The sequence below is a fragment of the Spermophilus citellus genome (genome assembly GCF_964194105.1).
Source record: "Spermophilus citellus genome assembly, chromosome: 8".
NCBI lineage: Eukaryota > Metazoa > Chordata > Mammalia > Rodentia > Sciuridae > Spermophilus > Spermophilus citellus.
In genome coordinates this window covers 1,626,349-1,641,487 of record NC_138189.1, presented here as the reverse complement: position 1 = coordinate 1,641,487, position 15,139 = coordinate 1,626,349, and the positions used below count along the sequence as shown (strand labels likewise).

General features: G+C 58.1%; 1 protein-coding gene across 3 annotated transcripts; it reads left to right on the top strand.

The window, feature by feature from the left end:
* Positions 1 to 3,831: 3,831 nt before the first annotated feature.
* Positions 3,832 to 14,870, top strand: MXD4 (MAX dimerization protein 4). Of its 3 annotated transcripts, none has more exons than XM_081304208.1 (6): positions 3,832 to 4,052; positions 4,133 to 4,232; positions 7,407 to 7,436; positions 12,805 to 12,919; positions 13,889 to 14,097; positions 14,515 to 14,870. In XM_081304208.1, exons 1-6 carry the CDS (start codon positions 3,989 to 3,991, stop codon positions 14,549 to 14,551), a joined length of 555 nt encoding a protein of 184 aa, XP_081160334.1. In that variant the 5' UTR covers positions 3,832 to 3,988; the 3' UTR covers positions 14,552 to 14,870. The 3 variants fall into 3 exon arrangements, with proteins under 3 accessions (XP_081160334.1, XP_081160333.1, XP_081160332.1); XM_081304206.1 differs by having other exon boundaries at positions 3,834 to 4,052; positions 13,935 to 14,097; XM_081304207.1 differs by lacking the exon at positions 7,407 to 7,436 and having other exon boundaries at positions 13,935 to 14,097.
* Positions 14,871 to 15,139: the final 269 nt, after the last annotated feature.

Below are 15,139 nucleotides of genomic sequence, written 5' to 3'. Positions count from 1 at the left end.
ATTTTAGGTTCCATAGACACTTAATCACATCTTCATGCATTTTCATTTTGCTGGCTTCTTTTTGTGCTCTGGAGACAATGTTTTTCTGCATGTCCAAGTTTCTAGAAGCCCTCAGAGGCCTGCCTGGCTTGGTGCCCATGGAGAGCCACCTCCACCCCAGCCTGCCTCTCTAGAACCCCATTTTCCTGTGGGCAGGGTTGGGGGTTTGCAGTACTTGGTGATGTTCATATTCTTGCCACTTCCTGGGTTACCTCTGTGCCCAGCCTACTCCAACCTTCATTGCATTCCCAGCCACCCCAAAGGGCAGGTACTATTACTCCCATTTTATATTAGGGAAACTGAGACTCAGAGAGGTTAAATGACTTGGCCAATTTCTCATTCCCAGAATAGAATCCAGAGTGGCTGTGGGGGGGAACCCAGAGACATACTCTCCATGGGACTCCCTCTCAGTGCCACCATGTGGCCAGTATCTCAGTGCATGGGAGCCAAGGCTTCCAGGGGACCAGGCTTGTCAAGGCTCACCAGGGCCTACTGACCCCTGCCATCACACGAAACCAGACCTGCCTCAGAGAGCTGTCTGACTCGGCTGCACCCAGGTGTGAGAGGTGGACAGCAGGTGGGCTGTAGGAGGATTCTGAAGGTGGGCCAGATGAACAGCAGGGCAGCCTCCTGCCCAAGGAGTTGAGGCTGTAGCCTGGGATGGCTGCAAGGTGTCCACCCCAGTGACTGAAGAGACCAAAGGCTCAGGCAAGGGGCAGTAATCCAGAGGAGAGAGGGCCTTACCAGCCTTCCATCCCTGACAGTGCGGGAACCTTGGACACCTGAGAAACTGTGGACAATGCTCCTAAACTGGAGGGGACAGTGGCCACAGTGGGGGTGGGGCTGTGCTAAGTAGACCGCAGGATAGTGACTCCAGGACCACAGAAGGAAAGCTAGGGCCTACTAAGCATGGGAAGGACAAGAAGTAGTTTTCTAGAGGCTTCTTGGGACGGAGGGGGGAACAGGGGGTGGGGGAGAAAGCAGCCTTTCCCAGGCTGGGCCTTGAGTCCTTCAGTCTACCCACGCCCTAGAGGCGTGTGTACCCTCCAGCCAGGAAAGATGATGCTGGGGGGGCACCCAGGAAGGCCAGGCAGACTCAAGACTAGTCAGCCCTGCCTTCCACCCCAAACTAGGGAAGCACCTTCTGATCCAGGTCCTGCCCCTTCTCCTGGAGCCTGTGTGGGGTGGAGTGGACTCTCCCAGAGAGCAGTAAGGGAGAACAGTCTGGGGGACAGTATCAAATTGAACTGGGGGCAGTAAGGAGGGTGTGGACTGGTCCAGGAGGGCAGTGGAGTGGAGGCCACTTGGGGGCTAAGGGGTGGAGGGGACAGGTCCTCCCCCACATCAGTCTAGTGGGGGGGGCGGAGCTCTGATGGGAGAAGGACTGCAGAAGTCTGCTCCCTCCCTCCCCACCATGGACTTTGCTAGTTCCCACTGGGAAGGTTCAACTCAGGCTCAGGCTCAGGCTCAGGAGAGGGAAGTGGGCAAGGAGGGACCTGGCCTTGCTGGAGACCTGCCCTGCGGAAGGGGACCTTGGTCTGCTGGTCAGCCTGTCTCCTCCTCCTCCCCAACAGCCCCTGAGGCTGCTGGCACTGGCATGACCTCTAATCCCTCTGCTTCTTTTAGGGGGCCCGGCACGTTGCAGCATGTTGTAGAGACCATCCGCCCCTCACTCGGTATCCCTCCCTGTCCCTGTATCCCTCCTTGTCCCCCAAGCTGAGGCTTCTGGATCTCCCTAGGGGGTCCAGCCACTCTCAGCCCCTCGCTCACTCAGCCACGCCTGCCCACTTTCTCCAGCTCCCGCGCAATCCAGGGTGAGGTCGAGCTCCGTGGGCACTGGAAGTGCTAGGTCCTTGGATGCAGCTGGATGAGGGGAGATTCAGAATTGGCCTAGGCTAAAAATCTCAGGCTGAGAGGAAGCAGGCAGGCTGCTCCCTGCTGTCACGCCTAACCCACTGTCCATCGCAGCAGGAGGCAGGCGAGGTCACCTTAACGCACGGGCTGCCAATGCAGGGATGGAGCAACCTTGTAAAATGCTGACCCCCAGGCGATGAGTCCAGGTTCCCAGAGTGCAGAATGCGCCTCACTGCTTCCCAAAGTTGGGCACTCTCCTTCATCCTGCATGGCTCGAGGCAGCCCTAAAGACTAAAGGCTAAAGTCTGTACTCTGGCTCTCGGGTGGTTGTGGGCTGGAGCAGGAAGAGCCCAGGTCAACGATTTTTTTTTTTTTTTTTTTTTTTTTTTTTTTTTTTAGTGTTGGCGCAGGTCTGTCTCCAGGAAGTATCAAGTTCCCCAGTAGATCCCGCAGGGCCCTAAGGGCACACATTCTTAACCCTATCCCACAGATCAGACAGCTGTCACTCACACCCCAGCAGAACCAGCTGGACCAGAGGTGGCTCTGGTCGCCACACTCCTACATAGCCAGCCATGGGTCACAATGTGGGAGTGCCAATCTCCATTCTGCTGGGATTGCTGAGGGGTTCCTTATTTGTAAATTGGGTATGTGGAAATATACACAGGCAATGCATTTATGTTGCTCCCAGGACCTACAGTGCTGAGGTTTTAACAGTTTTTGTTCTGTTTTATTGGCAGCAGAGCTCCACTTCCATATGGAACTTGGGGTAGGGGGGTGTCTAGTCACTTTATGACACAAAACTTTCCAGCTGATTGGCCCCGCCCTCAGCAGCTCCCAGGCCACGAACCTTGAAAGCCAGTGAGAGTGAAGATCTGAAGATCAAGGGGTTGAGGCCAGGCTGAGGCTGCCCTAGGACTACCAGCTCTTCTTCCTCCTACCCAGCCTGCCTTACAGTCCAAGGTCATGACTGCGGCCGGCCGCAACTGCCCAGCTAGGCGTTTGCTTCCTAGTAGCGAACCGCTCCTCCCCAGAAAAGGCAGCCTTGGCCTAAGGACCAGCGCCAGCCTCTTGTAACGGCCTTACTCTTAAAATCAGGCACCACAAGCAGCCTCTCCTCTTGAGAGCCCCTCCTGCCTGTGGCGGCAGTCCTCTTCCCTAGCCGGGTCCCCACTTTCAGCCTGGTGTCCACTAAATAAACGACAACGACACTTCCGCTCTCGGTTTCTCCACTGACAACCTCAGAGAAGCCTTCGTTTTATGCTCCAACCGTTTGCGTTCCTCTCCCAGTCCAGGCCTTCCCTGAGGCCACTCTGTCCCGCGGAGAAGGGTGTCGTTTGCAGCCCCACAAGGGACCCTGGAGCAGACAGACGGCTAGGCATGGTCCTCCCGCAGAGCCAGTGCTGGATCTGGACCTGGGCAACAAGTCCCTGCACACTCTGTGCATGGGCCCGGCGGAGTGGCAGGGCGCTTGTCCCGCAGTGCATCCTGCTTCGGGTCTCAGGAGACGCTGCCCGCGTCCTACTGGCCGGGTGGAGCGCCAGGCGGCGGTCCCAGCGCGCTCCGCTTCCTCTCAGCAACGCGTCCGGCCGCGGCGCCCTTATTGGCCGCGCGCCCGGCCGCGGGTCATTGGTCGGTGGTCTCAATTTACATAGACCGCCCTGGCCCAATCGGCGCGCGGCACCTACTTAACATGCATGACGGCCACCAGTCAGCAAGCGCGGGGGCCGGGCCACCACGTGCTGTTGCTAAGCTTGGGCTTCTAAATTGTTACTACAGCTGTCGGCCTATCGGAACCGAGCTTCGCATCTGTCAACATTCTCGGCCCGGCCCGAGGCGTTCGGCCAGTCCCCATTGGTCCAGATCCTGTCCAGCGCCCGCCCCTAGGGCTGCAGCGCTAGCTCCCATTGGCTATGCCGGCCGCCGCTCGCCCTTATGTGTCAATTTGAGGGCCGGAGGCAGAGGGTGGCGGCCGAGCTCAGGAGTCCGCGAGTCGGACAAGTGTGCCGCGGGGCGCGCTGGGCGGGCGGCGAGCGGAGCCAGCCGGAGCGCGCCGGGCAGCGGCCGCCGCCGTCCCGAGAGGGGCGCGGGCGGCAGGATGGAGCTCAACTCCCTGCTGCTGCTGCTGGAGGCGGCCGAGTACCTGGAGCGCAGGGACCGAGGTAGCCCGCGCCCCTTTGTGCGCCGGGTGGGCGGGCGGCGGGCTGGGCGGGGGGCCGCTGACCGCGCCGTCTGTCCGCAGAGGCCGAGCACGGCTACGCCTCGGTGCTGCCCTTCGACGGCGACTTGGCAAGGAAGAAAACAAAGGCGGCCAGCCTGGTGCGCAAGGCCCCGAACAACAGGTACCGCCCCCACGCGCCGCCCCGCCGCCCCGGTCGGCCCCGCCCGGTGTCCCCCGGCCGCCTCGCGTTCGCCGCGCGACTCCGCGCGCCCCGGCGGCCGGCCTGGAGGAGGCGCGTCGGCCCCGCCCGCCCCGCCTGCGCGTCGCCATCTTCCCGCGGCCGCGCCTCCCGTCGCGCGTAAACAGTGCCACGCGTACACGCCTGCCGCCCGCCCCGCGCCCGCCCCAGGCTCTCTGGACTTTTCCTGGCGGGAGAGAAGTTGTCAACGGGCTCCCACCGGTGCCTCTGGGGCCCGGGACACTGAGGCTCAGCGGCTGGGCCCTGCGTTCTGCGCGCGGAGGGACCGCCTCCTTATCCCATCTCAGAGCTGGGCCCTGCTTCTTGGCTCAATACCCTATCCCCAGGAACCTGGACAAAGGCCCCTCCCAGGTGTCCACCAGTCCTGCCCAGTCTCCTGACACTGAAACTCTAGACACAAGTTCAGGGATCCCCTTCTTTGGGACAGGAGGCCTTTGGGAGAGGTAGGAGGAGGGAGCAGGCTCCTTAGGATCAGTTACTTCCTCCAGCCCTTGGCCTTGTACTGCAGAAACCCTGAAATTGGAGTGCACGCATATGGGCTAGGGCACCCCAGGGTACCGGCACCTAGCTACTGTTGGGGCCTGGCACACCTGGAAGTGTCCAGGGATCTACCTTGGCCTACCTACTCCTGTGTCACTAGGCCAGGAACTGCACTGGCCAGGGGCTTCTGGGCCTCTTGGCAGAGAGTGCAGCTCATTCCTGTGGCCTGCGTGTTCTTAGGAAACAGGCTGGCATGCAGGCCCATCTCTGTGGTGTCCTGGGCCTGGCAAGGAATTGGTTTGAGTCTCAGCTGCCTGAGACTCAGCATCTAGTCCCCTGCTGAAGACAGTTTGCAGAAGGACTTGAATGTGTTAGGGGCACCACTGCCTCTGACCTGGACAGTAAGCTAGTCAGGCCTCTGCTTCTGGCTGTCCAGACTCTGGGAAGAGACCTCCAGCTCCCACAGTGTGGAATGCCCAAAGCTGACCACCAGAATCCTGGCTGAGGCTCACTGAATGCTTCCTCCACACACAGCCTCATGAAGGCAATGTTATTTTTATCTCCATTTTACAGCTGAGGAAACTGGTGCATAGAACCATTTGGTTACTTGTCTGGGGCCTCCTTTACCCACCTTTGTGACTCCTGTTCCTGGGTGGGGTCCACCTTCTGCTGGGATGAGACCCAGGCAAGGGATTGAGAGGGTCTCCCTGGCCTGGGTGCACCTCTTCTGCAACCCCTTTGAGCAGAGCCCAACTCCCCCAGGGCCAGAGGCAGCCAAGGGTGACAGACATGGCCCCTTTAGGGGTCACCAGCCTTGAGGGTGTTCTTAGCCAGATTAGACGAGAAGCTGGGGTCTGATGTAAGGCTTTATGTCTGCCAAGGTGAGGGACAGGAACAAGACACAACAGACCTGGGTGAGAAACGGGTGTCACTGCTGTAGGCTCAGGCAGTGGCTCACCGGGAAGACACTGGAGCCAGCTTGTCAGGTTGGGCTCTGTGAGGTGAGCAGAAGAATGCATGCTTCACAAGGTCCGGGTGGTGCCAGGAAAGCACTTGGCACAACTCTAGCCAGGGTTAGTGCTACCTCTCCCCAGGGAAGGTGCTGCTAAGACCTGTGTGACAGGCCTCCTCTGCAAGGGTATCTGGACACAGGAGGGCCTCAGCCCTTTTCTACCCCCTGGCTACTGAGAAGTGCCCCTCTGCCTCCAGGGTGGGGTCATCCTTTAATTGAGCAGGTGGGTGGTGGGCCTCACTACACTGAAGGGTACCTGCTGACCTCAGCCTCCCTCATGAGCCAGCATACCTACAAACCACTTGGCCAGGCTGAGGTTTGGATGGAGGGACAGCTGGTAGGCCAGTGAAGGGGTTAGTGATACCCCCTCTGGCTTCAGCTAGCCCTGGCAGAGGGTTCTCACCCAGCCCATGTGAGTAGCAGGTTCTTGAGGACCCTGGAAGTTGAACAGTGAGGCCCAGGAGCTGGCAGGCACCATGAGAAGAGGGCAGGCCTAGTGCCCAGGTGGCTGCAGCAGGTGGTGGAGGAAGGCAGGATGGACAGGCACTGTAGCCTAAGGGGTAAGGATGGCAGATGCCAGATCCACGTTCCTGGAGCAGGGGAGTGGAAGTAGGCAGGCAGTGTCCAAAGAAGCCCCCAGGTGTGTCAAGGCTTAGTCTAGGTATACACCTGCATGGCCTGAGCGCTCTGTTCACATGTGCAGCTGCGTGGGAAGCCTGGGAGCCCTGGCTGGCCTGTGGGTCCCTCCTGGACTGGGAAGGTGACTGAAAGTTGAAGGGTAAATTTCCTGAGTGGCACCTGTGATGCTCAGGACTCTGCACCATCTGAGTGGGCAGAATAGGTGATGCTCAAGCAGCTGGCAGGGCTGCTGTTCCCAGGGAAGCTAAGCTTGGGCCTAGAGTAGCTAATCCTGCCAGAACATGGCCTGTGAAGGAAGAGATCCACCAGCCTTGGTATTCCCTGCATGCAGTGACCCAGGAAACATCAAAGCCTCAGACACCCCCTCGTGGCCTGACCTGGCTAGGACTACTTGTCTTGGGTATTCTCATCTGTGTGGTGTATGTGTGAGCCTGACATGGTAGCCACGGTACATGGCCACCTCATCTCCTGAGGACCTGACTTCTGTGCTCCATGCTCAGCATATTAGCCCTCTTTGTGGTCCTTGTTGGTTGCAAAGGCACACCTGGTCTTGGGGTATGGGGGACAGAAAAGGCAGATGGTTAAGTACAGTAGCTGTGCTGCCTGGGCCTCTACACATCTGGAAGAGGTTCTGCATCTTCCTGCCAACCACGATCCCACCAAGCCTCATAGGTGAGCCTGGTGGCTCTGGTCCCCCCCAATCTGTGCACACCTCTTTGCTTCCTTTGTGTGCCCCCACCCCCACGCCCTCACCCCATCCTTGCAGCTCAGTGTGAGGTTTCCTTAGCATTTGGATGGCAGCTGTTGCATTTACCCCAGCCCTTACCATCTGTGGGCCTCCTGGGGCCCAGATCTGCCCTGTTACTCTCTGTGGGCTCCAAGCCCCTCCCCTAGAAGAGCCATTGTTGTTTTGCTCTGGTGGTCAGGCCTCAGAGTGAGCCCTGTCTTTCTGTTTCTCTAAACAGGTCTTCACACAACGAACTAGAAAAGCACAGGTAAGTGACACTTGCCCTCACCAGTTTCTATTCAAGCCTCCTGATAGGCCTGTCCCTTCTGCTGAGGGGATGCCGCAGCTGACCTCACAGTCCTGGGAGGGCTGCCAGTGCTGCCAGGCTGTGCCGTCAGTATAGAAAGGGTCAGTCTTGAAGGAGGGGGCCAAGGTTTGTTCTCAGGCACTCTCAGGCTGGCAGGCAGGGGTGGGGGCCCAGCTTTGGAGTGTTCAGCCTGGGGCCAGGGCCAGGTGGGGACCAGGGACTTGGAAAAGGCCCTGTGCTGGTGTCAATCAGGGATGGCTCCCTGGAGGAGGCAAATGGGTATGCTTCTGAGCCCCTCTGGGAACAACACTTCAGCCTTGGTGTCATGACCTCAATAGTGGGTCCCACCACCATGATCTGACCCCTTATCCCCCAGTTCCATGCCTTTTGCCTCAGTGCCTTCTGGGGCCTGTGCTGGAGTCTTGTCGTAGGGGCAGCACAAGTGCAGCTGGCCTGGGCCACCTCCCTGCACTCTAGCCCCAGTCAGGCAGCAGGGCCCTGGCACAGGTATTCCACCTGAAGCAGCTCCAGCTGCAGATGCCCCTCTGTTAGTTGGGGTAGGTGTGAGCCAGGGGCCTTTTCAGCTGCTGTGGGAACTCTGGGTGAGTGCAGAGGCATGTTGGGCCAGGAAGTCTCAAAGACAGAAGCCCCCATGCCACCATCGGGGAGAGCCCCTGAGGGACACTGGGGGATACCTCTCTCATTATCTTTGCTCTCATCTGTGAAATGGGTCTATTCTTTGTTCCCTTCCTGGTGAGTGGGTGGGTCTGCATCCGAATTGAGCCCTCCTGGATGTACTGGGAAGGTCTGAAGTTCAGCCAGGTCCCCGCCTCTCCCTCCCCCATGTCTGCACCCTCAGCACCGCCAACTTCCGCTGCCCTGGGAGTTAGGCCTCTGGCTGGGGCGGGCTGCTGGGCAGGGGCAGAACACCCTGTTCCCTGAGGAGATGTACTTCTTGCACTGGTCATCTCTGTTTGGGGGGTTCCATGGGGGGTGCTGATGTGGAGCCAGCCTAGGGCTGCTTCCAGGCCCTAGGAGACCCAACCAGACTTGACCCGGACCTACAAGTCTGGGATGGGGCAGGCCACAGTGGGGATACTCTGGGAAGAGCTTCCTGGAGGTGGCATTTGGGAGAGCAGCTTTCAGGAGGTACCACTGAAGGAGGGCAGGTGGCAAGGCAGGGTAGCCTGTGGTGGAGAGCAAGCAATGGCCTCAGACCCTGCAGCTGCCTCTTGGTCTCTGCCAGCTCCTCCTAGAGCTCATGCTTAATGGAGCTCAAGGAATCTTTTGAGATCGAGGGGTAGGTGGGCAGCCTAGGAATCTCTCTATGCCCCCACAACCCAGTGCAGGGGTTTCTGTTTCTGGCTGGCCAAGGCACAGGTGTGGACATCCTGAACAGCCTACAAGCTGGAGCTGGGAGCCCTGAAGAAACTTTGGCCTTGGCTGTGCCCATGGCTAGCCTTGTGCTGGTGCTGGATGCTCACTGCTCCTGGCTGTTGGTTGAAGGAAAGGCTATGTGCTCTCCAGAGGAAGGAAGGAAGGAAGGAAGGAAGCAAGCAAGCAAGCAAGCATCAGGCTCCTCTGCTTGGCTGGCTTCAGGGACGGAGGCCCTGGACACTCTTTCTTGGAGGTGTCCCTCTTGGGGGTCTGGGTTAGGCCTGTGGGGCTTCCCCTTCGTGGTGCTTGAGCTGAGCCCAGTCAACCCTAGGCCTGCCCTAAGCACCCTTGTATGTAAGCAGTTCTGGAAGGTCTGCCAAGGCTAACTGACCCCAGGGGTCTGGTAATCCTCACGGGCCTAGCTCCAGCCTTTGGCCTTAGTGGGTATATGGGAGGGAGCCCTGGCTGACCTTCCTTATCCTTCGTACCCCCTGGAGTGGCAATGCACACCCTAAAGGCCAGACCTCACTGCTCATTTGGCCCCTGCTCCACTTCAAGCAGATGGTTGTCCAGGCTAGACTTTCCCTGGCAGGGCCTGCCCTGGAGCCTATGGCCTGCCCTGAGGGCTGCCCCCAGGCTCCTGATGCAGCCTTGTGGAACCACAGGGGGAGTGTGTTTGTTAGAATAGCTAGAAGATGCAGGTAAACAGGAGGAGGGAGGGTGATGGTTCCCCATGTCCCTGTCCTCCTGTCTCTTGGACTTCCTGGCTGCCTCCTGTCCAACAGCCTGTCCCTGCCTGGTTCAGAGTGTGACTCTGTCAGCTAGCCAGCACTCTCTTCTCAGGTCTGGGGGACCCTGGCCTGCAGCCAAACCCTCCAAGAGTTCTGGGTCCTCTGAGGAGTGGGGATTTTCAGTGAGAGGCTGGGCGGGACCATGTGGTGGGCTGCACTGTGGTGGAGGTGGGGATGCTATTGATGTCAGAGCAGGAGTCCCAGGCAGGCAACCTCCTAGATCTATGCTGGGCTCCTTTAGAAGTGCTGGGTCTTAAAATCTGCTTGGAATGCTTGGTGACAGCTACTGGCAGAAGGCCTGGGGTACTGCAGTGACTTCAGGGAGGAGAGTTTGGTAAGAACCTAGTGTAGCCCCAGCTGTGGGGCCAGGGGCTCAGAAGGGTAGGGACCTTTCCAGCACCCCACCACTGGCCATTGGCAGAGAGAATTCCAGACCCTGGCCCCCAGCAGCCCATCGCAGTCACTGTCCAGGGCAGGGAGCCAGGGCAACCCTGGCTGTGTGCTTCCTGGGTTTGGGTGGACATGCTGCAGTTTTAAACACTGCACATGTGTGGTCAGGTGGCCTTGCTTTGTTTCTCGAGTCTCTTCATATATTCCTGTACCCTACCCCCAGAGATGGCATCCCAGGCACTTGGAGGCCCTGGGATGAGAAGGGGACCTTGCTGTCCACTATTCTGGTTGGATTTCTCACCTAATGCCACATAAGTGCTTCATACGTGTGTCCATGCACCCTCCCTGTCCTGAAGCCTTTGCAGGACCTGCAGCCAAGATTCCGGGGTTTTCAGCTTCCAGGGTTTTCTACAAAGCAGAGGCTGAGTGTGGCCCTTTTGCGGGGAAGGTTTTGTAGGACAGAAATCCTAGGAACAGAAACATGGATCAGTAGTGACTTTGATAATTATGCTATGGCCCTTCTCCCACAGCAAACTGACAGGTCCCCACGGCTGGTCAGGCAAGTGCCAGCCACCCTTTGCACATCAGCTACTGTAAAGGGGACATGAATGTCCGCTCATCTGAGTTTTCCTTAATCACTGTGAGATAAAACCAGTTTTTATGTCAGGTTTGCCCTTCATACTCTGCAAATTGCCTGTTTGTGTCCTTTGCCTGTTGTCACATTGAAGTGTTCCTCCTTATTTTTGATGTGTATGAGCTCGGAATACCACGAATACTGACCGTTTGTCTTTATATGTACTGCAAACATTTTTCTACTGTTATTTGTCTTTTAGCTGTGTTTTTTCTTTCTTGTACAAATGTGTCTTTCTCTGATTGTAATAGTAATACATGGGATTTTTTTAGCATAGAAAACCTGGAAAATATAGAAAAGCACAAAGCTAAAGAAATAAACATTGCCAGCCGCATCCCTGGAGACACTTGCTTCCTGTGCTTCATTGTGTTTGGTTGAGTCTCTTGTGTACGTTCTCTGTTTTATTTTTTAAACAAAATTGGGTCACTTGTCACATATGTGGTTCTGTACCCTAACTTTTTTACTGAACATTCATGATATGAAAGTGTAGCTACACTAAAATCATAATGTGATTGTCTCTGGGTGGTGGAATTGGGGGATACTTTTTTTTGGTAATTTTCTAATTTTTCCATAAAGGTCACATACTGCTAATATAGTTAAATGGTGGCATATGACAGATAGATTGGGGAAGAGGATCCCTGGCAGTATCCCCACTTGTGAACAGTCCCATTGGTGGCTGCAGGACAGTGGGAGGAGACCCCTCCCCTGAGCAGAGGCTCTGCTCATCATCCAGCTCCAAGCCTCCTTCCCCTTCAGTTTTTGGAGAGGGGTACTTGCCCCAGGACAGGTGGGGAGGCTGAGGTTCTGGGCACTCCAGGCCCAGTGCAGCAGAAGTCTGGATCCCGAAGCCCACCTGTGTGCCCTCTTCCCTGTGCTGTGGCTAGAGGAATCTCCAGCCTTGAGGCAGTCTAGGGCTTGCTTCGCCCTGTTCACCCTTCCACCTCCTCACCACGTGCAGTCACAGACCTGTATCCTGGAAGTTATTCCTGGAGGTTCTTCACCCAGAATAACCTCTAGGCCCCGGAGGATGGCTGGGGCATCAGGTGACATCATTTGTCAATGCAGAGTGCTATATGGGTGACAGGCTTAGTGGTCTCTGACGGCAACCCATCTCCTGCAGCATAGGGAGATGTTGTCTCTTCTCTGTAGCCTTTCCCTATACCTGGCAGCCCCTTCTCCTCTGGGCCTTGGGTTCCTCCTCTGTCCAAGGAGATCCACTGTCCTCCAGGGTCTCTCTAGGACTGAAGGAGAATGCATTTGTTAGGGCTCTGCTACTAGGGAGCAGACATGAGACAATGGGGACCACTGGCATAGATCAGAGAGGAGAAGGTGTTGGCCGCCACAGGTGGGCTTCAGGTTGTCTACACCTTGACCTGGCAGCTCCACTCCTGAGAATGATCCTAAGCAAAGCATACTGGATTTGGAAGCAGCCTCAACCACAGCAAGGGCTAAGCAGATCTGTTACTGAGCATCTCTCAGCTAAAACCACCAGTTCCACTTGGGTGGTTGCATGCAGACGTCACTGAGGTCATGGGCCATCATGGTGGTGTCAGAGAGAAGGCCCTTCCCAGACCAGCAGGCCCCTGACCAGCCAGGAAAGGCAGCAATTCTGCAGGGAATTGGTGCATATGAACATAAGAACAAGTGCCTGAGAATGGTCCACCCATGTGAGTGTGGGGACAGACTGGAATAAGGAGGTGTCCAAAGGGAATACAAATCTGGGCAGGGGGCTCCTTCTCAGCCCTCCCTTGACGTGGCTCATGTTCCTGTGAGGACAGAATGATCGGAGAGCATACTGTGGTGCTGAGGTGGGGATGTGAATGTTGCCTGAGTCCCCTGGATCTCTGAGTGCAGAATAGGGCTCTTAAGCCACGTGCAGGGCCATGTGAACATCCATATGCAGATGGCCCCATGTGCCTGGCTGCTTCTGGGGGGAGATGGCAGCCAGATCTGCAGCAGGGTGGGGTACTGTGCAGGGACCCAGCTGGTCACCACCCACCCTCACCCAGATCTCTCCTACCTGCTGTCCCTTCACAGGGGTCCCAGAGAGCCCAGCTGTACCCCCACATTCCCTTCCCCATTCCCTCTTCCCCCTGGGCTTTGCCACCTGGCCTGATGATTCTGTCTCTGGCTCTTTCAGACGAGCTAAGCTCAGGCTCTACTTGGAGCAGCTCAAGCAGCTGGTGCCCCTGGGCCCTGACAGCACTCGTCACACCACGCTGAGCCTCTTGAAGCGTGCCAAGATGCACATCAAGGTGAGCAGCCCATGCCCTCCACTCTCTCTGGCTGCCTGGCTACCCCTGCTACCCCTAGCCCATCCCTGTGTGTCCTGGGCAGCCCTTCGACCAGAGGTCCTGGAGGTGGGGGGGGCACTGTCCAGCAGGTACACATCAGTGGCTTGGGTTTCTGTTTGTTTGTTTGTGGGAAGACAGACAGAAGCTTCTGGGGGTAGAGGAAGTCACATGGCTTCTGTTGGGTTTTGTTGGTGGTGATTGGGAGGGAAACCATGTAGTGGCTGGCCGGGGTAGAGTTGGGCTCTCGGAGGCCTCTGTGAAGGGCAGCAACTGGAAGGAGATGTGGGGCCAGGAGGGGCAGGGATTCTTTCATGTCTTCCTAGAGAGGGCTACTTCTAAGCCCCTTGGGTGTCAGGAGAAGGTGGGATTTGCTCTCAGGAGACATTACTTGGAGTAGCCCAACAAGGCTTTTAGATTGAGACCTGCTGCTTTGGGGATCTTAGGACGTCTGGGCCAACCATAGCTTATTTCTGTCCCTTTGGAGGGCTTCTGCTTCACAGGCATAGGTACCCCAGGTAGGGCTGGCAGGAGCTTTGAGGGGGCGCAGCAGGGATTTGGCAGGGGGCCTCAGAGCAGGCAGCGTCTAGGTCCAAGGAAGGTTGAGAGGTTGGGCACTGATGCTATGGGTGCAGGTGTGGTCTGTGCCAAAGCCTAGGGGCAGGCGGGACTGCTGTGGGCGGGGCTGTCCTCCAGGAGGAGGCTGGGTGGTGCTGTCACAGCTGGCTGGTGGCTGTTGGCATTCTGCAGTTGGACTGCAGGTGGAGAGCCCAGGGCCAGGCTGGAGTGTGCGTGGCCACCTGGCTGGGGTGAGAAGGGGCACATCAGGCCATGGGGGCCAGTGGGCTGGGCACCCTGTAGCCCCAGCCTGGTTGGGCCATGTTGGGGTGAGAATCTGACCTATCCAGACCTCTGTGCCTCTGCACCCACGAGGGGATGCCCCCTCCTGGCCACAGGCTCACAGTGCCCCACCCCTCAGAAACTGGAGGAGCAGGACCGCAGGGCGCTGAGCATCAAGGAGCAGCTGCAGCGGGAGCACCGCTTCCTGAAGCGGCGCCTGGAGCAGCTGTCTGTGCAGAGCATGGAGCGCGTGCGCACGGACAGCACTGGCTCCGCCGTCTCCACAGACGACTCAGAGCAAGGTGGGCCCGGGACAGCCTGATCCAGGCCTCTGGGCACAGGCGTTCTTCAGCTTCTGGTGAAAAGGAGCCTGGGGCGGGGGTGGAGTGGGGTGACGCCCAGTAAGGACGAGGCCCTCACCATCTGCACCCGCTTACAGCAGTATTTTCATGCCTCACCTTGGTGTGCAGGAGGGACAGGAGGAGAGGGTGAAGCCAGAGGCCAGTGCCCTGGCCATGTAAGGGCCAGAGTCCGCTGGGTTCTTAACAGGAGCTGCAGCCTGGAGTCATCCCTCAGGGCCCAGACAGGTCCGCCTCCGCTCCTTCCTCTGCACCCACCCCCACAGCCTCCCCTTCTGTACAGGGAGAGATGGGCCCTTACTTGTTTCCTCATGCTAGTTTTCTTGGAGTGCCTGACCCAGCCCTCTCTGTTCTCCCCAGAGGTGGACATAGAGGGCATGGAGTTTGGCCCTGGTGAGCTGGACAGTGTTGGCAGCAGCAGTGACGCCGATGACCACTACAGCCTGCAGAGCGGTGGCTGCAGTGACGGTGGCTATGGGCGCCCCTGCCGGCGGCCTGGCCGCCCCAGCCTCTCATAGGCCCCGCACACTCTGCTGCTTGGCCCCTGCCGCCCGCCTGCCTGGTCAGCGTGTCAGCCTCAGTTCTCCCTTGACCGATGCAGCCTCTCCCTGGGCTACTGCTGTGCCATTCTGGAAGCTCCAGCTGCTGCCTGGGCTGCCCGCCTCTGCCTGCTGCCTGCTGGTCAGGGCCTGAGCCGCCCGCCCGCCCACCCTCCCTTCCCCACTGGTCAGGGCCCCTTGCAGGGAGGCAGGGCCCGGCTCCCATGACCTGGAGCCCAGTGTTGCCACCCACGGTCTGCTCTCAGATTCCTAATCATTCCAGAAGTATTAAATGTCATTGCTGCAAACCTCGGCGGGCACCGTGTAAGGGGCTTAATGACCACCTCAGGGAGCTCAGACCCCAGCACCGGACCCCAGGAGAGAGGAGTGGACTGAGGAAGGAAGGAAGGTGCAACTGTCTGTCTGTCCACTTGTCGGCTGGTCCA

Excerpts from the sequence above, each read along its gene's own strand:
- MXD4 (XM_081304206.1), top strand. The coding sequence starts at position 3,989 with ATGGAGCTCAACTCCCTGCTGCTGCTGCTGGAGGCGGCCGAGTACCTG. Across the intron at positions 4,053-4,132 it reads CCTGGAGCGCAGGGACCGAG|AGGCCGAGCACGGCTACGCC; the intron begins GTAGCCCGCGCC and ends GTCTGTCCGCAG. Across the intron at positions 4,233-7,406 it reads CGCAAGGCCCCGAACAACAG|GTCTTCACACAACGAACTAG; the intron begins GTACCGCCCCCA and ends TTCTCTAAACAG.